The sequence below is a fragment of the Harpia harpyja genome, chromosome 9, assembly GCF_026419915.1.
Source record: "Harpia harpyja isolate bHarHar1 chromosome 9, bHarHar1 primary haplotype, whole genome shotgun sequence".
NCBI classification, from domain to species: Eukaryota; Metazoa; Chordata; class Aves; order Accipitriformes; family Accipitridae; genus Harpia; species Harpia harpyja.
In genome coordinates this window covers 10,719,102-10,745,265 of record NC_068948.1, presented here as the reverse complement: position 1 = coordinate 10,745,265, position 26,164 = coordinate 10,719,102, and the positions used below count along the sequence as shown (strand labels likewise).

The 26,164-nt window shown below is 36.2% G+C and overlaps 1 protein-coding gene across 4 annotated transcripts in view; it reads left to right on the top strand.

The window, feature by feature from the left end:
* DYNC1LI2 (dynein cytoplasmic 1 light intermediate chain 2) overlaps positions 1–25,441 on the top strand; it is a 28,564-nt gene extending 3,123 nt beyond the window's left edge. The window contains exons 4-14 of one of the 4 annotated variants that reach the window (XR_008236519.1): positions 4,876–5,106; positions 11,610–11,776; positions 12,118–12,211; positions 12,782–12,917; positions 13,260–13,371; positions 14,458–14,517; positions 15,257–15,298; positions 15,747–15,864; positions 16,899–17,015; positions 19,373–20,116; positions 22,424–22,536. Coding sequence is in view for 3 of the 4 variants with exons in the window: in XM_052795943.1 (XP_052651903.1) it covers positions 4,876–5,106; positions 11,610–11,776; positions 12,118–12,211; positions 12,782–12,917; positions 13,260–13,371; positions 14,458–14,517; positions 15,257–15,298; positions 15,747–15,864; positions 16,899–17,015; positions 22,424–22,530 (1,184 nt within the window). In the remaining variant the exon portion in view is untranslated. Of the gene's footprint in view, positions 1–4,875; positions 5,107–11,609; positions 11,777–12,117; positions 12,212–12,781; positions 12,918–13,259; positions 13,372–14,457; positions 14,518–15,256; positions 15,299–15,746; positions 15,865–16,898; positions 17,016–17,807; positions 17,834–19,372; positions 20,118–22,423 lie in introns of those variants that run through there. The other 3 variants (XM_052795943.1, XM_052795944.1, XM_052795946.1) reach the window with 3 other exon arrangements.
* The last annotated feature ends 723 nt before the right edge of the window (positions 25,442–26,164 follow it).

The window sequence follows — 26,164 nt, the reverse complement described above, 5'->3', positions numbered from 1 at the left end:
AAGCCTGTCATAAGAACTCAGGCAGCACTAGCAGGAAGAAGAGAGACCTTTTTGACTACCAGACTCAGCTGGAGAATTCAGGTCTTCATGCATCCCTTTAATGGATGTGTTAGGATCTAATAATACATGCCTTTTTCCTTTCTGTCTCATTAGTGTCATCAGCAAGCAAAATAAATAGCAAAGTGGGTCAGGACCTCCCAGCAGGCAAAGATAACACTCCTCCTTCTCTAGGACAGGTTTGGGTTTGTTTCTTTAAACTCTTTGCATGCTTTGTATGTACGTATGCTCAGACACAGATTTGGGAACAAAGCCTTTATAACTGACCCACAATTCTTGGAAGCCATAAAAAAACTTGAGATAGGCATTCAGGAGCTTACTATCACATATTTATTTTTGAGGGTATCTGCTTTTTATTATACCCCAACCTATTCAAGTCCAGCAAACCACAAGGATTTCCAGGGGTGTCAAATCAACACTGGTAACTGAAACTCTGTAGTGGGGTGAGATCTTTTCAACTTCTTTTCCAGGTGCGAGAAAATTTATTTGCCATCTTTGCCTTTTTCTTCTTTATTTCAGAAGAGTTTATTCTGTCCAGGAGAAATATTTTGGTCATAGTGCTGAGTCATTATCTACCTCCCACCTCCCTTTGGAAATCTTAAGGAAAATCTGTGTTGCTTCTTATCCCCCCCCATCCCCCTCCAAGGGATATTTGAATCTGGCTCCTCCTACATTTGAAGTAGAATTACTCTAGGTTGCTAGGTGCATATTTTAGTTTACAGTTACTTTTGTCTTTTCCCCAAAAGATCAGATCAGTGATTAAATTGTTTTTTTTTTTGTTTTTTTTTTTTGTAGGGAAGTAAAACAAATGCATAGAAAGCATCTCTTTTTTTTGAAGGATCCCTGTAGCTAATACAGGTGCCCACTAACTTTTTGGTTTTCACTGTCATCTGCTTGTTTCTTGGCAGTGGCTGATACTTAGCTTGGATGGCAAGATACACATTGCCACTGCCTTGGTAATTAGCTGGTTCAGTTCTGTTAGATGTTAGTTGTTCAATGTAACGTGCAGTACTTTGGTCCCTAGGTCTCAGGATAACTTAGAATAACTTTGCTACTGAATCTCTACCTGAAAAATCTCCTTCCTAGGGTACTACCCCAAATTCTGCCTAGGGTAAGGCATTTGTTCAAGAAGAGGTTTGGGAATGCCTGAGAAGCAATCCTGAGAGAGAGGATTCTCCTAGATCATTAGCCCCAGGTACCATATCCTTGGAGCGTATGGCTGCTTCTGCATACATGACACCATAGTTTATCTGGATGAAAGCACACAGCACTAGCTGTAAAGTTAACTCAGAATATTAAACGACCTTGGAGCTCAGGCCCAAGAGTCCTCTGTTAGTGGAATTTCTCAGGTAGTGTAGCCAGTTTTAATTTTTTGCCTTTCTTTGTGATGAGCAGATGTTTTGTGTCTATGCTGGTTAGTCTGCTTTTAAGAGCTGAGAATCTTAATTCATAGGAGGTAGAAGAGAGGCTCTGCATAATTTTCTTAGAGGATATGTGTTTTTAGAGTAGCTTTCAGAGTCTCTTGCAGTGATGGGGCAGAGTTAAAGTGAGGATGTACAGCAAGACAAACTACATCGACTGGTTTAGTAGCGGTACTGTATGGGTTAGCTGGCAATTACAAACATCACAGAGAACTTTCAGTTGAACGGCCTGAGATTACAAATGCAATACAGTTGTCCTGACTGTGCCAAATGTGCCAGTGAAGTAGAGCCATTCCGTTGTTGCGTTCTTACTTGTAACAAAATCAAGTAGCCTTGTTTTTTTGCCTCGGGTTTGGACTGGCCTCAGTCATGTCATATATGCATATTCCAGTTGAACTGGTTGTTCCAGATTGAGCCAAGTGCTGCTGGTACAGTGGTTTCTAATGGGAAAATTGTCTTTTTGTCCACATCTTTAAAGTAGTTCTCTTGACAATTATTTTTGCCTGTTTTGCTTCTCTTCAGAGCTTGGACAAGGGATATCTAATTACCACTGATACCTTCTGAATAAATGCAGGAGATGTAGTTGCAGTTCACAGAATCAACCATCTGCAGTAGAATTCGTCAAAGCTGGAAAATCTTTGTCCTGGCTAAAGGGATAATGGAGTATTGATAGGATTTAGAAATCTAGTTTTAGCAGCTATTGTAATAGTCTTTAATATGTAGCACCTGCCTTTCCAACAGGATCTGGTAATTGTTTGCTCTGTTTTGGTGTCTGATGTCATAATCATTATGAAAGGCCCAGTTAACATTCACATCATATGACTAACTAGGAGTTTGATGTGGTGCTGACAAAGTTGAATTTGCCATCAAGTCTTTGCCAAATTGTGAACAACCCCTACTGTGTTTATAAGTGTTTTATATTTGTAGCAAATGTAAATCACAAGCCATACCTCTTTACTGTAAGAAAGGAGCAAAACCTTTCATTTTCATACAATGTTCTCTTTTTTTTTTTTTTTGGAGTACATTTTAATGTGAGTGCTAGGCTTCCAGTCCCCCTAGCAGATTGATTTCATTTGAGTGATAGTTCCAACTGCATTCTAGTTCCAACTCTATTCTAGTTCTAGTCTGTATTCTGGATGTTAAGCAGAAACGAAATCCTTAAGTAGGACAAAGGTGTTTAGCAAACAAAACCTGTGTAACCTTTAGATACTGGCTTAAAAAAGTGACTTAGAAGCAGTGAATTAGGGTATTTATTAATATTTATTACTTGCTAAGGTGTGAAAGTCTTTTCTGCAATCAAAGCACCACAGGAGAATCTATGAAAGTGCTGATAAGAGTTGCAAACTTTCATAGACTATAGGTAGACTTAAGTTAGGTTTTTAAAACTTCCGTATTTGCTTCAAGGAGACAGTTGTGCATAGACATAGTTATTTGTCTATTAATAACCTTTAACTCATAGAAAGCTCACAGGGTTTTTATTCACTGGTAGATTTCTGCTTTTGGGAATATACAAAGGATGCTTCTGGAATGCAGAGGATAACAGAGTCCTGCATAGATGTTTCATTTACTGTTGTGTAATAGTAAATGTGTTCACTTTATATCCTAGCCTCCTTTCTGTTTTTCTAAACTTTTACCAGACTTTCCCTCTGTCCTTAGAGGTCTTCCGATAGCTTTAGATTCGTATGTCTAGTGCTGCGAGAACCCTGTGTGATACCGAGACAATTTCCTGAAGGGGGGGCCGGGGGGGGGAGGGGGAAAACGATGAATATGCAAAGCTGCATTTCTTAGGTACACAACGATTATCTTAACTGTTTACTGCAAAGGGTAGATCTGAGATGCACAGTTGGAAGTAAGATCTTTAAGTTAAAAGCATAACTGTTGGCCTATTTGTGTGAAGACTGATGTTTTAATGTCTTATGACAGCCTAACTGTACTTAAGTAGGAGCATAACAAAAGCTAAATGAAGACTGCCCACGTATAGCATCTTGATGTAATCTGACTGTAACTTGGCCGTTCAGTAATTTTATCCAAGACCTGATTAGGGGGGTAGTATGTATATCTCTGTACTCTTTTCTCCTTCCAACTTCCTTAGTCAAGTTTCTGCCTTTTTCTAGAGCCAGTGTTTTTGATCCTTCTGGGTTCTTTCCTAGAGTAAAGTTATGATAACCACAGCAACTGGATTTATTTTGTGAGGTTAAAAGATTTGGAGCGCAGGGCAGGGAAAATACAGTGAGGCAGAGTAATTATGAAGCTCAGTAGCTGTTTTGAAAATCTGGGCTCCGCAGTGATTGTTTTGCTGATCCATGTATTTCAGAATTCACGTATCTTGTATGGAATACTTGTGGAGACCCACTGTTCCCTCTGAACAGCTGTAGTAGTAGAATAGGGAATACTTTGGAAGAGGTACTAGGAAGAATCTAGAAGATAGAAACAAATGGAGTTGTTCCTTTTCAGGAGGAAGTTCTGAGGATAATGTAATTATTTTCTTTTTTTTTTTCTTTTTTTTTTTTTTTTTAATTTGGACAGAATTGTTTGTTCAGAGTGCCTGATACATGAATTCTGAATGATGCTCCATTTTCAGTTTCTTCTATTCTTGCCAAAGTTTATGTTTGGGGTAAAACTCCTCATGCCAGCTGTCTGTCCCAGCTGATTCCCCCTCCCCTTGCATTTCAACAAAAAATGTCCAGTCACTATCAAAACACTGGGAGGGGGTGGGAAACACAAAAACTAAAATTCCAAATCGTTTGTCCAGTACTCATTCTGTAAGGAGCCTGCAAGTAGGAGCCAATGTTAAGTCAGTGTGAATTAAGAGCAGGTAGCACAACTTTAAAGTTTGGTAGGTTGTAAGTTTATTCTGTGTTTGCTCCTCCTACCTCTGTGCTAGAAACATAAGCTGGTTATTGCTTGTATCTTGTTTGCAGCTTATTTCTGTTGTGAGATGTCTTTAGTATGTTAAGCCAGCTTATGTGTTTGAGGGACACCTGAGGCTTCCCTGCTGGACTGAGCTATAACCACCCCCTTTTGAACTTGGAGTTACATATGTGTCACATGTATTCTGGTTTTACTTGGAATACACCTATTTCAAATTCAGGAATGTTGTGCAGTATCTAAAAACTGTTGCATCAGCTGCCCATGGTAAAAGCCAAAGAACAGAAATTTTTTTTTTTTTTCAAATGAAAAGATTCTGAATGAACTAAAAAATCCTGTTAAATGAAAACATCTAGCGAATAATGTAGGCATTTACACATGTACCTGTCTTAAAAATAAACAGGCAAGATCTGCTGGTAGCTGGACTTTGGTCTTCCATCTAACACTAATGTACTCATCTGTTTACTTGTAGTCTAGCAAAGCAAAAAGTTGGAATCTCTTGATTTACAACTGTACCTTTTCCTTTCAGATCATACTCGCTGTAACGTTTGGATTCTGGATGGAGACTTGTACCATAAAGGGCTATTGAAGTTTGCAGTTTCTGCAGAATCCCTGCAAGACACCATTGTAGTCTTTGTTGCAGATATGTCTAGACCTTGGACTGTTATGGAATCTTTACAGAAATGGGCCAGTGTCTTGCAAGAACATATTGATAAGATGAAAATTCCTCCAGAAGAGATGAGAGACATGGAACAGAAGTGTAAGTCTTTGTGCATCCGTACATTCTTGTCCATTTTTTCCTTTCTTTTTCTTTTTTTTTTTTTTTTTTTAACTAGCTCTTGCAGCTTTCTTTTGTAATGATAAATCTCTTCAGATTAGTGTTTTGAGAATGGGTTGGATAAGAATTACTTTGAAGTTGTGATTACAACTCTCATTCAAATAGACTCTATTAGGCTTTAAAATGACTCTTCCAGTTTTGCTGTGCTAACAAAACATCAGGTGAATTAATGGTCTAAATCCCTTGCAGTAATGAGATTTTGATAATCTGATTTCTAAAAAGGCCAATTTAAAAAAAAACCCCTCCATACAGAATCACATTTTTAAAAATAGGACAAAATTCAGTAGCGAAGTGAGCTGTCTGCTTTCCTGTGGTATCTAAGCCAGGTCCCATTCCCATACTGTGTTTGTCTTCCAGTAGGTCTCTTTGCCCTTGTTTTTCACAAGCTTCAGACTGTGATCCTGGTACATCTAATTGTCTCTCATTACAGCCATTCGTACCCTGTGACTTTAGGAATGTTGTATAAATTAACTTTCTTTTCTGGCATATCTGTGGCAGGAAAGAATCTGGCACTGGCAAACAGTCATTGCTGCAGTATTGTTTCCTGCAGCTTCTTTTCTTTCCTAAAATAGTTGTGAATGTTTCTGGAGAGTGTTTTCTGTTTTCATATTGAATTACTCCAAAATAAATTTCTTCAGTGGAAAAGACCTTAGCAACATGGCTTCCATTTCAGCTGAAGTATAGATTCACACTGATCCTTGCTGGTTGCTGCTTTTGTTCAGGGCTGGTGGCTAGCTGTACTGTAGTGTTTAAGCCTTGCAAATACTGTCTAGTAGTTTCCTTAGATTACACTGCTCCCTAGAGCGAACCTGTTTGGCCTGTGAGCATTCAGATGTATTTTTATAGCTGATATCCTTTCTGAACGTTAAATACTACTTTCCCAAAAGGCTAGTGCCTACAGCATACTAGCTAGAGTTTAAACTTAGTGATTGAAACCACCTGGGTTTGATCACCAGGTTATATAAAAAAAAGGTAAAAATCTGTGAATTTTCAAGGGAAAAAGCTTTTTTTTTTTTTTTTTTAATGTGTGAGAGATTTTTGGGGAATGGGAGATGGAAAGGCAGTTCTAGTCTCAGAATACAGCAGCTAACCTGATTTGCACTTTTCTGAGATGCACCAAATCTTATGGCAATCCAAATACATGTGGAGTTTGTGCACTTAAATTTTACTTTTGAAGAAAAGTGTTTTCAGCCTTCACTAAGAGTGTACTGTGTGGAGCCAGTTACAGCTATGGCGAAGCTTTAGCAACGTGTTTGGGGAACTTAGAAGACATTCGAGTAGTATTGTCTTAGAGATTTCTAAATTAAAGTATTGTAGAAATTCCTAGTTTATCTTGCGCTTTAATAGAATCGAGGGAAGAGGAGAACTTGAGAGCTGCTTAATTCACACGCTTGCAGGACTCTGCTGCCATCCTATGGCTGAGCGGTGAACTTCGGTCCAGTATCAGCATGCAGGTGAAACAGAGGCCTTAATGTTTCTACTCCGAAACTTCCATCTCACTCCTTTTCTCAGTCACTGTGTAGGACACTTGTGTCATCTCAAATACTTGTCTTCTGAGTTCTTGCAGACTGTCCCTAAGGCCAGATGCATGCTCAAAACTTTGGCCACCATATCTTGTAATTCTCTTAACAGCAAATTGTGCTAGAAGAAATTCCTGCTGTAATTGTGGCTATATTAGCATAACTGCTTAGACAATTTAGAGCACACATGCCTGAAGAACGCCTTGTGACTACAGTCCATCAATAAAGCTACACCAGCAAAGTTTTCCTTACTAAAATTCTGCTGCATATGCTTCTTGAGATAAGCTGCCACTTAGAAAATGGAGAATCGCTGTGTTGCAATAGCCCGCATATGTAAAAACTGCAATAATAAAGTGCACATGTGAAGCAGTCAAAACCTAAAACCAGGGTGCAGATTGAAGAGATGTGCTAAACTAATTCCAGTAAAGCCCCACTGCAGCATAATGCTGTATGGATGTGTATGTTTCTTGACTGCACCTTAAAGAACCATTTTCCCTTACGCTTGCTTCTAGATATAAGCTGGGGCATGTGGACCAAGCTGAATGTCCACAGTGCTTTCCCTAGCTATTGCACTCAATACCAGTAACCAGTAGTTCTTGTTGACCATGGGGAAACATTTTCTAGTATTACCCCATTAGCATCCACTTAAAGTGCTGCTAGGTTGTTCTTTCTCCATTACCAAGATCTTATTACCGGTTTCCAGAAATCCTTTTGTTGGCTCATCATTCTCAATGGAATTGAACTTTGGGCTGCTTGTCTTTTTCTTTCAAGGTTTTCACAGCCTTTCTCCACCCAGCCTTTTTGTCTTGTGTTTGCTATTTGAGATACTGACTCTTGGCTTTACTGGGTGGCTGACGCTTGGCTCCATCTGGTATATGAGAAGCTTTCCTTTTGTGTTCAAGAGCTTCCAGAGCGGGAGGCAGGACACACACATATGGAATCAACAGGCTGCCTTGAAGGAAATTGAATTATTCAGAGTATACCAAGAGCATTGTTTGTTTGCATTCACTCCTGTTACTGAGCTGCTCTGGTAGTTCCTTGCTAAAAGCTTGGCTAGTGTGGATTCAGATAAATTATGTCAGTTCAAATGTTCTAATTTAATTCAGGCTCAATTATGATAAATCATTGTTTAAATAACACACATTTGAATAATTATTTCAGGGAAGATCTAAAATTTGCCTCCCTGTTTATGACAGCAAAGCAGAGAAGAGGACTGTCAAGAATCAAGAAATGCAGAAAGGAAGTATACTGGTAAAATGGCTATTATATTAATGTCCTCTGGAGCATTTGAAGCTAAAGACGTGAAACAAAATTACTTAATTTTCAGAAAAATATGTTGCGTCCCATTCAAGCTGAATTAGTTTCAGGTTCTCTGCCTTTTTTTTTTTTTTTTTTTTTTTTGGTCTGACACACAGCTGAAAGAATTCTTATACTAAAAGATAAAAGAAACTTACTTTGCCCAGATATCTTTGGTCTAGGAATTCTTTTTGCAAGACTAAAATTTATGATCAGTAAAGATAGTGCACAGAAAAGCTAAAAGCTGCACGTATTGTGAAACTTAACAGAGTGTAGATATGGAACGATTGTCTCAGAAAAATTTTCTGCGTTTTTCTTGTTCTGCTGTTCAGTGCTTTTGCGATCTATCTAGTTAAGTAAGTTGTAGTGTTTGTCTGCCATTTCCATATTGCAGTTAAACAGTACTCCAAGACTGAGGATTTTACTGTTACTAGAACAATCAAACCTAAGAATAATTGTGGATTGCTTTCTTGGTGGTACTTTAAGTCAATTGCTCCTGTGACATGAATGATACATTTGTTCTTGTTATAGTTAGCTTTCAGTAGCTTGTGGACTTTACTGATAGGTAGCAGAATATTACAGATTTGTCAGATGAACAGTTGTTTTTCTGGCTTCCTATTTTATGTGCATCTTCTTACCTGTATTTCCTGTTCAAAAAATATCTAAACCAAAGTAATTTCCCCTACTTCTTAATAAACAAAACAGTTATTTCCAATATCATACAGAGTGTGATTCCTGAATATGAATTATGTGGAGGAGAGAATATTCATAGCTCACTAGAAAAATAGAAAAAGAAAACATTTATATAAGCTGTTGGCCGCATGATGAACTTTATGTCCGTTAAAAGTTTGAGAGTGGAGATCAACTGAGAAATAGATATGGGAGGTAAGGAAAAAGTATTAGATTGCTGTGTGACAAAGAAACCCTTTAACTGAAGTGAGCTTTATTAGCTGCTTAGATTACAGTTTGTTTATAAGAGGTAGCCTGACAGCACTTGTGATAGAGGTTTACTTGGATTTAACAAGACTAAATTTTGAATAGGAATGGGGGTTGAATGAGAGTCTCTAAGAAGTGTTTAAGAGCCTATTGCTAACAGGCACTTAAACCAAGTCAGAAACAAGCGTATCTACGTTCAAGGTACAGTAGTTAGAGGTTCTTAGTATAGCTTTTACCTTCTTTTAACTCTAGTAGTTACTTGTTGAGCAGGTGCCCTTGTTAACTAAAGCACCGTGTTTTCTATAGCATTTCTCAGTCTCTAGTCAGGGATTAATGCTAGACCATATGCATTATTAACAATCCACAGCAAGAGCTCATCTCCACGGTGAAGTTTTTTTCTCCCTCCATGCACGGATCAACCAGAGTGAGATATGGCCTTGTTGATCGCTGGGCTGTGATGCATGGTGTTTGGTACTGCTTACTCTTGTGGAGAGGGAAGAGTTGGGAATCTCAGCTCTGTAGATAATGGTCGTCATTCCCATTCAGCAGAAATTAATGAGGATGTGCCATCAGATTTCTGAAGTTTCAGTGTTGCATTTGCTATTATTTGTATTAGTAAAATTCTTGGGGTATCTTGAATAATGGTTTGTATCATGTTGTCAAGAGTCTTCTGTTTTCAAGAGAGGCTTTTCTTTCCCAAATTTGAGGGGGTTTATACTAATAGATACCTCGGTAAAGAAAAGATGTTTCTGCTTTTGATATGAACAAAACCTAGGAAACTAATATTGTCTGATTATAATGCTGTAGTAAATTGAGAGCAGTCCTGTCAAATATTCTTTTACATCTGATTAAGTCAGAGAGGCTTATCTGAATGATTGTAGTGGATGTAAATGGTATTGTCTTACCTGCTGTAATAAAACTGTCTTCAGTAGGGTTTTTTCTATCCTGAGCTAGGAGGAGTCTGAGTAATGAAATAAGTACTTTTTTTAAACCCTTTTCTAGTTAAATGTTCTGGAATTAATTTGCTTTCTATGAGATAGTCAGTAAACATATTTAATGTGCAGAATGTATAATGGAATTTTGATTGCCAGTTGCTGAACAAGAAACAGTACTAGAGGAAAGCGTCTCTTTGAAAGCACTGTTGTTTCCTCTCCTCCAGAAGGCACTGTGTCCCCAAGTTGAAAAGCAACTGCATTCAGATTTTTTTTTTTTTTATTTCCTTGGACCTTGGGATATATTGAATTGGTGATTGAAAGTCTTACGGTCTATATTTAATGTGGGGGTTTTTTTAGCTTTTCTCTGGACTAGAGCTCTCTTGTTTTCTGCAATAATCACACAATTTTATATTTCAAATAAAAATTGTAGATTGTGCAGCTTGAACAGATGTATTTTTCTGATTTGTTCTTCCTTCCACATGCCCATTCTATTGCAGGAATGGTCCCTATTTTGAAAAGGTACAGTGACTTCATTTTGCAAGATTTATATTAAAAACTTCTCTGAGGTTTTACCACTTTCTAAACCTCAGAAGTATCAGATGGCCTGCAGTACAGTTGCAGTTCCTTCCCTGTCACATGGATGGATGTACTGAACAACACTCTCTTTGTGACTGTGCTGGAGATTGGGAGCTTTTTCAAATTTTCCTTATTGTACGTACAGTCAGCCTGCTCCCACCGTTTCTAAAATAAAGATGCCTTCATGGGAGCAAATCATGGAGCTTTTGCTTGCCTCTTTCCTGAGGGCTCCTCGTGGCTGAGCAAGGAGGCTTCAGGTGGGATTGTCATGTCAGGGAGAACCCTGGGCCTTCGGGAAGTGCTGTGTCTGGGAGCAGACACATCCAGTATGCAGATTTATCTGGTCTGTGGCTTTCATCCTGAAGACGGACATGAAAGCTGTAAGTTGCAGCCCAGTTTTGATAAAGCATGCGTGGGATCACAGTGTGCTTCCAAAATGGTGTTAAAACCATTTCTTAGGCACTTCAGTATTTGATAGTATTCAATATTGTTGGAACACTCATCACTGCCATAAAATTAACACATTGAAAACACAGAAAGCATCTAGTTTACTCTGGACTCCATTGTTGTTTTCCAAAATATATAACTGAGTCTCTTCAGATAACTTTTGGAAGTCCTTGACTCTGTATTTATGCAGTGTATTTTTTATATTTTGGGCACGGGACTTCTGCAACAGAAAGATAGAGTAATACAAACTTAAATTGAGTAATAGTTTATAAGAAAGAGTGGCTGTTTCAGCTCGGTGTTTTCCGTGTCCATTTACATTTTCACCATGCTTTCTTCCAAAACTAGGTACCAATTGCATTGAGTACAGGCTATGTTACTAAACTACATTTACGTTTTCTGTTGTTAACTCCCCTGTAATGAAATGCATTGAGATGAGGAATGTGCATTTGTGCATACTATAGCCCTTGCAGCTAGTTTTGAGTATTTGTAATGGCTCCAAATTGCACTTGATTTAGCTTGCTGTAGGTTCTGGTGGAGGAGAATTGTTGTGTTTGAAGTGCCAATAAGGCTTAAGCTTGCATTCTGTTCTCATGTAGTGCCTCACTATAAAAGGAGAAAAAAAAGTTGAGATTTCTACTTAGTCGTAGATTAATTTTCGTTTAAAAAGAAGAACTAGTTCCTTTGTTGTACCTTAAGAAGATCTCTCTCTTAATAGTTATAAAGGAGTTTCAAGAGTATGTAGAACCTGAAGAAGGCTACCAAGGATCACCGCAGAGAAGAGGCCCTTCTTGTGGCCAAGAGGATGAACATGTTTCTTTGCCACTTGGAGAAAATGTGCTGACTCACAACCTTGGTATTCCTGTGCTGGTAGTTTGTACAAAAGTGAGTTTCTAGTTCTGTTTGCTACTATGGAAAAGTTTAATTACTTTTCTTTTAGAAGGCATGCTTTATACAGACATGCAAAATGAATTCTGGATTAATAGTGAAGGGATTTATTTTAAAAGTAAGCTTCTGCCATCAGTGTCAATTTTTAATTTTGCAGAAGGGTAATAACCTTATCAATTATATGTTAATTACTTTATCTTTTGATTTATTGGTGGCATTTTAAAACCAAAGAGTCAAAGTAAATGTGATGTGTGTGTAGTATTAAGGAAGATGTTTTAAGATATGCTGGGATTAAATAACTGGGTTTTTCTGGTTTTGTTTTTCTCCCTTTCTTCCAGTGTGATGCAGTGAGTGTACTAGAGAAGGAGCATGATTACAGAGAAGAACACTTCGACTTCATTCAGTCACACATTCGTAGATTCTGCTTACAGTGTATCCTTTTCTGCACTGAAGAGATTTGCTGTAACCTGGAAGCAAGAAAACAGGTTTTAGTGTTGACTTGCACATAAAATTAATCCCAGAAATTGCACTTCAAGATTGCTTGGTATTTAGTTATTTACTGTGTAGCATTTGTTGTTTTGAAAATGTTGAGAGATATATAACACTTCTCATAGTTTTTAAATTGTGCATGGGATTTGGAGCTTTTGCTCCTTTACAAAGGATTTGTCTTGCATTTTGTGAGGTGGTTTTTCTTTGTTTTCCTCTCAGAACTTGCAATTTCCATGTAAACCTCAGTTCTCAGCTGTCTCTTAAAGTCAAGACTTTTTCAGAGTTAAGTGCCTGGGAGGGTAGGTAACTTTTGTGTGTGTCAAAGAAAATTATCATGAATCTTCTCCTGTTACACCCCCTTCCTCTCCCTCAATACTACATGGCTATAGTTTTGCCTTGAACTACTTCTCAAAATTAGGTCTAGTAGATACATGTCCATTAGCTCCTGTTTTGAAATTCTTACTATAATTTAAAAACTGTATCTTATGTAATTTTCCTTAAATAAATAATCAGATGGGGCTGCCTTGATTTATACATCAGTTAAGGAGGAAAAGAACCTTGATCTGTTGTATAAGTACATTGTACATAAAACATACGGTTTTCAGTTTACCACACCTGCCTTAGTGGTAGAAAAGGATGCAGTTTTTATGTAAGTCAATTGAATAAGCAGCATGGTTTCAGATTGTTTTCTATTAAGCACTACACTTCATGTAACATATATATAAAAATAACTTGAATGGTTTATGTCGTTCAAAAGCTTAGTATGTGAGTCTTCTGAAATCCTGAATTAAAAAACCAACTTGGTGCATATTATGTGGGTGACTTCACTCAGAGTATACCATTCCAGTTTTTTAGTATCTTTGAAATTTAGCTGAGGATTAGGACTGATGTATAATAAAATTGCCTTATTCAGGTAGAGGGCAGTAAATAAATGGTCCCTGTAGAAATGCTTTTTGTGACTGAAAAGGCAAAGCTTTCCTTCTTTTTATAGACCTGCTGGTTGGGACAATGAAAAGAAAATTGCCATTTTACATGAAAACTTCACAACAGTGAAACCAGAAGATGCATATGAGGACTTCATTGTAAAACCTCCTGTAAGAAAGGTAAAAAAGGGGTAAACTCTTCCTTGCCCCCTGACAAATATGTGCAGTTTGCTTGAATGGCTACTAATAACTATTAATATTGAAGAACTCCAAATCTAAATGTAGGGGGTTTTTTTGTATCCAAATGTATGAAACATCATGCTTTCATTTTCCAGTTTTTTAAAATACTGAAAGCAAACACAGAAGTCGTTCACTTTAGTGAATGAAAGGCAGTTGAAAAATAACCATTTCATATGAAGCTTTTTGCATGTGTGGGGCAAACCCACTTTTTAAAAATGGAGAATACTGTTGTAGGACTTCAACAATTTACATATATACACACATGGCACTGAGGTTACCATGTAAAGGCAAATCTTGTAAAACAAGACAGTATATCACTATTGCATTATCATATTATTCATGACAGATTTTTTCATGTAAGGCAAGAGCAGCAAATAATCCATATAAATTCTGTGTATTGCTAATTTTGTGAATATAGGCACACAGGAATAGGATACGTGTAAAATGGATAACATGGATAATTGCAGATGAAATTGTATTCTGGTCTGTATTGGAAAGGTTCTTTTACAACTTTCGTACATGCTTAACGTTTCTAGCTCAAGCCCCAGTATCTGGAAAAGGGAAGAGATGTTTGAAGCTTTCATGTAAAGGAAAGGTTTAATCCTGTTGTGTGTACCTCATGGCACCTATAAGAAATAATCATTGCCTAATAGCAGTGTTATGACTGATAATGTTTTTGGGGGTGGGGTTTTACGGAGTAAGGTAATCTCAGGTCTTTGAAGAGATGCTGTGAGGTTAATACCTAAACTTAAAAAGATGAATGTGGTTACTTACCAACTACTCATCTTTCTAGGAGAATACCCACAGGCTAGCATCAATGCTAGTCTACTCCATTCACTTACAATATTTTTTTTTTTAATGACAACTTCTTTAATGTTACTAATCTCTTAAATGTGAAAGAAGTTTGTTTTTTTTAAAAAGAGGTAAAGATGTACCTCTTTTTCTTCCCTTTTGATCGCCAAAACATAGAAACAGTTACAGTAATTTCAGTTTTTACTTGTAATAACAAAATATTTTGTTCAACAGTTAGTCCATGATAAAGAGCTGGCAGCGGAAGATGAACAAGTATTTCTTATGAAGCAGCAGGTAAGAATGGAAGAATGAAAATATGTCCTTACTAAATAAGATTTCACTTTAAGCTCTCTGTTGTTAATACCTTCAGTTTTTCATTCCTCGTTTAAATCACTACATAGCCACTTTTCAGCTTTGCAAATTCAGATATAATTGTGAATTAAGACTATTTTAACAAGTACAAGTAGAAAATATGGCCACTTATCTTGGCAAGTTGAAAGGAAAATATGCTGAGAACAGAAATAATTTACATCTCAAAGGAGAAGAGCACGAAGATAATTTGACATTTCACAACATAGGTGTATTGATCTGTAAAATGTAGATACTTTCAAAACATAACATCTTAGTGTTGCAGTTTCCTTACTGCCACAGGCTTGAAAGACTTTAAGGTGTCAAATTTGGTTATGCTGTATCTTGTTACTTTCTTTACTACCTTATTGTTTAAAAAAATCTAATAATACTTTCCTGTATAGTTGATTATAAATATCATAGAGGTTACAGACTTGGGTGTCTATGGGTCTGGTTTATAGTTCTGCAACGGCTGTGTAAGACAAAGGACTGAAGTTTATTTACTCATTTTAACTCTGTCCTCTAGTGGTAAAGTCTGGAAGTATATTAATATCAGAGAGGAAGCCTGTAAATACCAGGAAAAAAAAATTAACAAATAAATTACTGGTTAGTCAGCTTCACTGTGTTTTATTCCTTTATATATTTCTGAAATATATTTAATATTCTTAATATGTTGTTTTTGCAGTCATTCCTTGCCAAACAGCCAGCAACGCCTACAAGAGCATCAGTAAGTAGATCCAAGAGAAGAGTAGGAGGTGTTTTGCTTCCTTCTAGGGAAGAGGGAATGATTCTAACCTGTAGACGTTCATTTTGTAAATGTAAACGTAAAATACATAATCTCCCCAAACTGCAGAAAGTAAATGGAAAAAAAAAAAGGCAATATTTTAAAATATTGCTTATAAATTACTTCATTCTAATTCACTGTGGAAACAGAAATATCTGATGATTATTGAACTGTAAATTTCCTACAGTGATTCATCCTTTCTTTTAGTGGAAGCACATGCCCATAATAACTGGTGGTGTTCTGTTTGTTTGGGTTTTTTTCCCCAGTGTGCATACACTACAGTGCTAATATAAAGGTTTAAAAAGTAATTTGTATGTAATGTTACATTTGCTTTATATAACTAATCCATTTAAGTTCTTCTCTGATTTGTGTGATTTGGACTTTTTTTAAGGAATCTCCTGCAAGAGGCCCTGCAGGATCCCCAAGAACTCAAGGCAGAGCTGGTCCCGCCAATGTACCCAGTGCCTCACCAATAACATCAGTTAAGAAACCAGATCCAAATATTAAAAGTATGAATAAACATTGTACCATTTTTATCATGTGTTATTTCCCTTAAAAAAAAAAATTCCTCTTCTGTACAAAGGTTTTGGAATTTATTCACTAGTGGTATCATTAGTTTAATAACAGGAATGAATTTATGACATAGCTTCAGATTTGATGTTTTTTTTTTTTGTTTGTTTTTGTTTTTTTTTTTTTTTGTCATTCATATGACTTGAAGTAGAGGTCTGTTATTGCCAAGCAGTCAGACAGAGTTCAAATACATTATTTCCTTAAGTTGCCTAAATACATTTATTATGCGTGAGTTGGATTATTAGAGTGGGGACTGCTTTAAACTACATGCGGTTTTATACTTCATATCGCTTATTCTGGAATCCACAATGAAACCTGTTCTACTAAACCCTCTCTAGAATGTAATTTTCTATAGTACATGAAGTAACTTGGAAATTACACCCTTTCCCCTCCCTCAGGCCTAAGATGGAGCTCCATGTTGTTGAGTGGTTTCTTCTTCTCTGTGCATTAAGAAAGTTGGTAGGGCCAATATTGTTTTTAATTATGCGCTGTGGTGCCATATCTCAGTTACAGTGGATAAAATACTCATGCAGTTCTGGATCATGTCTCATTGCTGCATATCCAAGTTCTGATTTATGAAAAGTAGTGTGGCATGAAAGACTGCACTAAAACATCTATGCAGTTTGTTAATGGACTTATAAATCATTGAATTGCACGTCCATACTTAATACTTTGTTTCTTGGCTTCTACATTTAGAAAAAGGAAAAGCATACAAATATTTAGATTAAAATTTTGTGAACCCCTCCCCATTCCAGAAGAGCAGTAATGTGCTTTTAGTCGTCTCTAACTTTGCCAAAGAATGCAAAGGACTAGTGTCTTAAAATTGAGCAAGGAGAGACTCTCTCATACTTGAGGTTTATTTCCTCGATTGGTAAGAGAGTTATGTATGTAAAAAATAAGTTCTGTCATTTACCAGCAATAACTATTCTGTGATATGTATATATTTGGTTTTTTTTTTTTTTTTTTTTTTTAGATAATGCTGCAAGTGAAGGTGTCTTGGCTAGTTTCTTTAACAGTCTCTTGAGCAAAAAGACTGGCTCTCCTGGGAGTCCTGGTGCTGGAGGAGTGCAAAGTACAGCCAAGAAATCAGGTACTGGACTTGTTATTGCAGGCTGTTTTGCATATTTTTAATATTTCATTTGGCCCACATTGGTCTAACTGCGTTTATCTTTCAAACTGGTCAATAAAGTGACAGACCTTGACAGATGACAGTGCCAAAATGTGCAGTCTTTAAAAAAGAACTAAATTACTGCAACTTCACAACTCCAGGGCTTCTATTAAGCCTGTTATAACTTGATTCTTCGAGTGAAGTTATACTGCTGGGATGTAAATAAGATTTGAGTCTTGATCATATTCAGAAAGCGCTGATTTCTTTTTTTGCTTTAGAATTCTTTCCTTTCTTGACACTTAACTGTTGCTTGAAGGAAATGCATTTTATTGGTTTTGACTGTAGTTCCCAGTCAAACTATTGAAATCTCTCCAGAGTTCAAGTTTAAATGAATTACTTCTTATGACAGCTTGAAGTTATTCTATCAGTAATTAGTTAGTATTTTATTGTGATCCAGTACAACTGATAACACTGATCAAGTGGATTCATTCTGTGTATGTGCCTATGACTGCGTTGTATGAGATACTTGCTAATAAGTAATTGCACTAGTTTAGGTGAAAATAAAAGAAACCTGTCAGAATACTTGGTACCTATACAAAACTCAGTGTTGTAAAATGCATGGTTGTTCCAGTTGATACTAGAAATTTACTGCTTCGATTATTTAACTGTTCCTTTTTGATAGTGGTGTTCCCATCACACTTGCATTCAGGAGCTTTCCTTCCAGAATTATTTCACTACTAAATTATTGATAGATTGTTCTACTTCTGATCCCAGACTTGTTTTGAAACCATGTAAAATTTAATGGTGATGCCAAACCCACAGTTTCTGATGCTTGGAGGAGAGTGTAAAGCCCAGACATTCTGAACTGGAAATGAAAAATACTTGATGCCAGCCACAGTGCTGATATTGCCAGTAAGAGAACCAGAGCAGTTGTTGGAGTGTAGGTATTTGAACTGAAACTATTCCTGAAGGGGGAAGTAAAGATTTTTTTTTTTTTTAATTGGAAAGGGTTTTATATGACATTACATGCTCTGAAAGCTCAAAAATGGCTAGATTTTCACTTATGGCAAGTCAGTATTTTATTGGGTGTGGGGTTTTTTTGTTTGTTTTGTTTTAGCATGATGAATTCTGCAATTTATTAACTTCATTTATTATGAAGATAACAATAAAATAATTGTTTGTATTATTTATTACTTAAATAATATTGTTGTATCTACATTATAAAAATATTTAATTAATTTTTTCTCAATCCAGAATGCCCTCTTCAGTTAAACGCTGAAAAGTGTCCCCTGCTTCAAGTGCAGTCTTGTGCTATTACTGACCACAATGCCAAATTAACTTTTTATAGAAATAGGACTAGATATAATTTTTAGGGGTTATTTCATTCGTGGTCTTTATCTAAAGCAGAATCAGTTAGGGAGTTCCTGGCTAGTGATTAAAAACCAAAGAAACTCTGAAATACAAGATGTAATGTCATCTCTCCAGGAAGCCTATATCAGTACTTAATTTCTTAGTTATTTTTTCTCTTGCACAGTCAGTATTTCTTAATCCCAGTACTATTTGTCTTGTTTGAGTGGAGACAGGGAGCAGTGTAGCCCCTTCATCTTTGCAGCAGTCTTTTGCATATTTGAAAGCCACTACCCTTTTGCCTGTGACGTTTGTCTGGACTATAAAAATACACTTCTGTCGGCCTTTCCTCACAGGACGTGTTTTTATGGCTCTGATAATTCTTACTGTTCTCCTTTGGGCTGTCTACGCAGATGACCTGTTTCTTTTGGTGCTCAGAAGTGAATGCAGTATGTCAGACAAGGCTTTGTCTGCTCTAAGTAGGGGTTACTTAATCTGTGTTATGTATTGTGCTTCTGTTTAGATGTCTCAGCGTGATGCTAGTTTTTTTTCATCTATATGATATTGATCAGGATTTGTTATAACAATACAGTCAGTTTAATACAATTTCTGCCTCCTAGTAGGAATTTTTCTAGTCTGTATCAAATTACCTTAGTATTTCAAAAGGTTGTACATTTGCTTAATTGTTGTTTTCCATTCCATTATACACCACTTTGGTAATTTATTTAAATAACTTTTTACCTCCAATCCTGTTTTTCAAAATCCTTTGTAGTCCCTTCAAGCATGCTTGCCTACATATCTGATATCTTCAACAGTTGGACAGGGTAGGTTGCCGAATAAAAATATTGACCAGTACTATGGATAACTAATGGGTAATTTTATGAATTACAATACATTCCTTTTTCTGCAATACCAAGATTGTTTTTTTTTCTAGTTTATTTATATCAAGGTTATGTGAGATGTGATATCGACCACTTCTCCCTTCTCCACAGGACCTGTTATCCTATCATAGAAAGAAATTTGGTTGGCTTGACACAACTTGTTGGTAACAGATCTGTGTTGATTGTTGTGCTGGTAGGCTGTTTGTAAGCACCTAAAACATAATTGCAATTTCTGGAAAAAATACTAGAGTAAAAACTAACTAGTCTGTACTGGGCTTTACTCTTTCCTCTTTCAATCTTATAGAACATCATGTTCCTTTCAGGAGTTTTCAAAGATAACAAATGGCTATGTGTACTTTTTTTTTTTTCCCCTTGTGTCAGCATTAACTTCTAATTTAAATAGATTATTTCTCTCCTGAAACATCTAGAGACAGCAGTCATATATCCTTTCATAACTTTCTTGTTTTGTTAGACTAAATTAGACAAGTTCTCTTCTAGTCTTCTGTTAGAGGTTGAGCTCTGTTCTCCCTACTAGTTTCTTCTTCATTAGTTCCCATCATTGGCTTATCTTTTCTTGAACATGAGTGATTAGAATTGTATGCAGCACTCCAGATATATCTCATTGTAGTGCCTGGTACAGCAGTTCTCTTTCTTTGGTGGAAGTACTTCTCCTGAGTGATCTCAAGATTGCAGTTGGCTTTTATTGGCTGCATCAAGTTGGCAGCTCACGCTCATTCCTTGACTTTTGGAACAGAACAATCGGCTTTCACTCACAAGAGAATATGCCTGTTCCTTGTCAGCTGATGTGCTCACATCTTATGTTCAACCAATATAACATTAAACTTTCCTGAGAAGGTAAGGGCTCCTAACACTGGTATTTGAAAAGCTCTTGTTGAGTTTATAAGGTACCTGGTGCTGGTGATAACAGAAGAGATTACTTGCTTTTTTTGTGGAAGACTTGAGGAGAATATCTTGGAGAAAGTCTAATTTACAGCAGCATCCTCTGTGCAAGTAAATGTGCTAAAATCATCTTTGTAGGCATTTTAAATGTCTAATCTAAACTGTTTAAAGAGCCCTAAGTTTTCAGAAGGTTGACACTAAAAATATTTAGCTTTTGAGAGACCATCTGTTTCTCCCACAGCTATGAATATTCTGTGGTTGAAATGTTGAGATTCTGTCACAGGAGGAAGGAGACATTGTGGATCTCAACATATTGGTCAGCCTAATTGATTGATTGGTTTCTGCTATGTTAAATCTTACTTGAGAGAACTCTCTCATCTGGGCAGATGCTGCAATGTCATGTCTATTTTTCATGCTGTGTAATTCCTCACCCATCTTGCCTTTATGTTTCTGGACTGTCTTTCTTCCATGTGTAGACCATGATATTTCAAAGAACTTCAATTGGTGGTTTCTGTGGTAGATTATATTTCTTTGCATGGACTTCTTCTAGACTTAAAAAGTTACTTCATTTATGTTCACAAGAAGATTCTTGCAAATTCTAAGATTTGCCTTTACCCTTCTATTCCTGTGCAAGAGATAAAGAACTAGGGTTCTCTGCTCTCACTCTAATCTAGAAAGGAAAATACATATAATTGTATAGAACACATCTAATTGACTAGGGCCATTACTGTCCTTGACAATATTTTTGTAGGGAAACTGAAAGCAAGTATCAATTTAATTTATAATGGAGGGGAATTTTATTTTCTTAAAAACAGCTCCTTGTATTTCTTCTCCTTTGAAAGGTGCTCACCTATGATGGTGGTAAAGGGGAGTATGTAAACCTACATATCTTTGAATAGCTTGGCAATATTTTTCCTATCCAGTATGAGGTAGTTGCAGGAGACAGCTGCTTGGTATTATTTTGAAGGCTTAAGGATCCAGTTCATCTAGCATAAAAAAAAAAAAGCCACAGTTTTTGTTTAGACCTACTTTTGTTTGAGCAAGAATTTTGTGTGGTTTTTATTGTTTTAGAGTTTAGGGTTTTTTAACTCCAAGGTACCATTAGTCTACATGTAAAGTGTTTTGTGTTATAAGCTATATTGCAGTTAATGTACTAATTCTTAAATTTTGTTTAAATACTCACGCTTTGAATAGATGCTATTAAGAGTACTGTGGCTTACGACTAGTACTTAAACCTAAAACCTTTATAGTAACCTTTTAACTTGGTTATGTCTTTGTACTTTGGAAAAAAACACTTAAATCTCTAACAGTCAAATCTTGCCTTCTTAATGTTTTCAGCATGTACCCTGGAAAAAATCCACCTAATATTTCACACACATTTGAGTTGGAAAACAGATGCTTGTTAAATTCTTTGGCTATGTAAGGAAGCTGTACATGGTTATATAATCTACTTTTTGTCTAAAAATATAGCTTTTTAATCTTAAATGCTTGTATGCTCTACGCATTGGAATATATTGTTCCAATTTTAGTGATTAATTTGTCTGTGGGTTTATAATTTTCAGAATGAGAGAATTAAACTGATGGTTCAGTTAAAGAATTGTTAAAAAGTTTTGAGTCTAATATAAAAATGTAAGATACGCCTTTCCATGAAATTCTTCAGTGTGTCTGTTTCCAATTGAAGAAGTCCTTTGAAATGACTGCTCTGAGATATTACATGAATATGCAATTCATGTCCCCTTTTTTTAAGGGAAACATTGTCTGCAGACATAAAAGAGTTCTTCCTGCTAGTTGTTTAATATTAAAACACAGCAAGTTTAAGTGTGACCAAACAAATGCGATTTTTGTAGCAGGTGTCCTACATACCTTGGAAAACTTGTGGTTCAAATCTGGGTTTAAATAGAGTCCTTGCTATCAATACTAATAATGGAATTCTGTACAGTTGATTTTTATAGAAAATTCTAAACGTGGTTGTTTTTAAAATGTTAGTTGCTGTAAAATATATCACAGACGTTTTTGTGCTTTATGCTGCTGTATAATTCAGCATTTCATCTCTTTAAAGTGAATCAAACCTTAGTATTTATCAGTCCTTACATAGACGTTGCCTTGCATTGTGTCAGGCCCTGTGTTCTTGGGTAGGTGGCGAAATAATGAGAAATTAAAGAAACATTGTCATATAAAAGTGATTTTATGAATACTTGTACGCATTGGTTAAAGTATTTCATTGAAATGAGATTGCTTTAACCTTGTCCTTTTTCTTTTTAGGACAAAAAACAGTTTTGACAAATGTTCAAGAGGAATTGGATAGGATGACTCGCAAGCCAGACTCTATGGTAACAACAAACTCTCCTCCAACAGAGAACGAAGCTTGATAGCGCATAAAAAAAATGCATATGTAAATGACCAAATAACTATGTATATTGATCTGATAAGACCAGGAATTTTCTGCTATGGCAGATGCTATCAGTTTTCTTGGGGCAGGGGAAATGAGCTTACTACATCATTGCCTTGTCCCAGCAAAAAGTGCACATTCAGGAAGTTTGCATATAAAATCCCTCTGTATAAGATAACCATTTAGAGTTTATATAGGGCAATTCTTTTGGTTTTGGAGGTAAGCAGGTGCAGCTGCATTTCCTGTTGTGAAGAACACAGAGAAGCAAAATGGAGACTTCGTACTAAAATACTACTACTGACTGCACACAAGGCAAGAAAGAGAAATGAAATCCTCTTTCAGAGTTACTGGAATTGGCTACTTGTATGTTTGCAAATGCATTATATTCTTGGAAAGGTGGTGGTGGTGGTGGTGTAACAGAGCATTAATTAGGTGAAAGAAGCCTAGGTAGGGAATGGAGCCCTAAAAAGGGAAACAGATTTGGGACAGTGAGAAACTAGAATGTTGGATTGACTGGAGAGGAGCAATGTTGTTAAATCCTGTGTTTCACATAGGGTAAATAATCACTGTTTTAAAAAGACTACTTTACATTGGAGAATTCCAGGCCAAACACTAAGCATCACGGGAATTTATTCTTGTTATAAATCTTGTTTTAGTTTTTAAAAAAGTCTAAGAGTGTGGATGCCCTTTCTGGTGTAGCTGACAAAGGGAGAAACTATAAGTTGTTTAGATCCAAGTGCCTGGCACTGTGTGATGTGTCTTTAGAAGGTGCTTGAACTTATTGTGCACTGTAGTACAAACAGTCACTGTTTGGTTTTATTTTAAAATCAGTAGTTTGGCGATTTGTATTTAATTTTAAATCCTGTTTCCTGATAGCTTCTGCCTTTTTTTATGCCAAGAGGCTAGCCTATGAAGAATGGTGGGTGACGTTATCATTTTCCCATAATGAAATGTGCTACAGAACACTCTCAGTATTTTTTTTTTCTTACTTTTTGTAACTAAATATTAGCTACCAAGCTAAAATTGATTCCTGCCTTACACCTATGGAGGTTTTTAAAAAAAAAAACTTTCAAGGCCCTTAGTTCCAACCACATCTGCTGCAGGTGCAGCCAACTCCCAATTCTTCTGAAGGTAACCTAAAAAGTATGAATGTGTACATGATGAACATACTCAATAACTTGTTTTGTATTTTCTTTAATGTAGCATTTCATTTGGAAAGATGGGTTGTGGTTGTCCCCGTTGCTCTAACGGAGCTTTGTCCATGGTCACATAAAACCATCATTCTGTAAAAACAAAAACTGCTATGGTTATTGAAATGGCACTTTGATTTTATATACGGTATGCTTGTTTTACATGTACACACTACCATAAATTAAAAATACCAAGCATATTCTGTGCTCTTAACGCTGAAGGGAAAAACCACAATTTGAATTATGCAGAGTTTACTTTTTATTGATATGAACTTGTTGTACTAAATCTGATGTCTGGATATAACTTCCCTAATATATATTGTTACTTAAATATACAGAATTAGATTGACCACTAACACAGTAGTGGATGTTAACTTCAAATCCTATGTTACATCAAGATGCTGTTCTTGTACATCTGTCTAAACATTACTTAGAAAGCTAAGAGTATTTACTTGCCTCTTTGACAAACATTAACATGAGTATGTTATTTGTGCCAGTTTTTTTCTGTTGAAAATACTATATTTTTCTCTTTTTTTTACTTTTTTTTAATAAACGGTATGACCTGAAGTTATACAGTTGTCTAGATAACAGTTAGACTAAGACTGTAGATGGATGATGGGTAATGTGGATGTACTTCCTGGTGTAATGGTTGCCAGTTGCAAGTTACCACACCAGAAGAAGTAATTACATGCTGTCCTCCTGACACTGAGAATTGAGATTGGAGACTAAAACATCAAAAACTCGACAGGAAAATTGAAAAAGTGTGTGATCATAATGGGATATAGCTTGAAAACCTCAGTCTGAAACTGCGTTTTTTTTTTGTCATCTAACCCGATAAGCACTTTCTCTAGCAATATGGCTAAAACTTAAAATTGAAGTACTTTCCAGTTCTGTAAAAATGTTATACTAAAATTGATCGAAACTGATAATGTATAACTTACTAGCTTTGCAGAAAGATGCTTCTGACAAAACAGAAACAGATTTCCGGTTTCTACTTGCAAGTGAATGCTCCTAGTTTATTGAAAGAAAGTTGTAAGTAATGTAGCACCCTGTGGTTGCCAAAGTCTGTCCACTTTGGTGAGCTGCACGGTTGTTATTCTGGTGTCTTCAAGCATTGGAACCAAAGGCCAAATTGTAAACAGCCTTTACGTTTTCAAGTGAAACTTCATTTTATTTGCAGATACACTTGTATGGTAGACTGTTTAAACTATTATATATTTATATGCATTATAGTGACTGCACCTACTGTTCATGTTTAAACTAAGAAAAAGAAAAGATGACAGCATTCAACTTGAAGCAACTAGAAAAGTTTAAAGATTGGCCCTCCATAAAAATGCTATGGTTATGCTGCTTGATTTTAAGTTTGCACTTTTTTTATTGGCATTTAAAAAAAACTGTTTAAACTGAACAGAATTTCGTATTTTATTTAATTTAACTACATTGAAAGTGACTGCTCTGTACATCATGAACTTAACAATATACGTGCTGTAAATGAAAGTTCACTGTCCTGTATACTAAGTTTATTGGTTTTTTTTTCCAACTTACAATTAGGACTGCAAATGTATGAAACAAACCTTAGTCCAGTTGTATGGCTTTAACCAGGTGCAGTATGCAGTCATGTGGAATCTTGCTTTCTAGTGCTGGCAAAATGAGGACGTCTTTAATAACTGGCTTCAATAAACACGAATCCAGACTGCTTTATGCTGTGCTTTTTTGTTGTTTTTAAAATCCCCGTTCTAGAGCTGTTTCTATGGGAGCAGAATATTAGTGAGTTGTGTGAACAGGAGAAGTAAGTTGGCTTGTACAGTTGTGTACAACTTAATGACAACTTCTTTCTTGGGAGTTCTTGTACCAGCCTTTGCTAATGCAACTCCTCTCCGGAGTTTAGAGCATGCACCTTGTGTAAGTAAAGCAAAATTGCTATAGCTACGTTTGTAGAGAGAGATGTGCTTGTGATAGCTTAGACATAAACAGTTACGTCAGCAGAACTGGTTTTGATGCAAAGTAATATATTTCATGAGAATGGGGAAACAGTTTTGTATTTTCCCAGGTTAAGATGTATACCTTCTAGTACATTTTGTGGAATACTGTATCAAAGCAGAGCACTGGTCCTAAATTTGCAGGATTAAAATCCAGGTTATGAGAAGTTGGAGGAGTAAACTGCTTGAGTCATGCAAATGCCTCTTCTCTGCTGACAGCAAAGCTAAGTTTTGTCCCTTTGGTGGGTGTAACAAGTTCTTCCTAGTAAGCATAGAAGGAGTAGACTGATTTAATTAGGATTCTACTTGTTTACTTCATTGTTACTTTAACTGGATGCCTACATATTCCCCTGCATAGATCGAAGTTCTAGTTGTTAATGTTTCTTGAGTTACCCTGCCTCTGAAATACAGATCAACTAAGCTTTTGGTTTCTAAAATACATAGT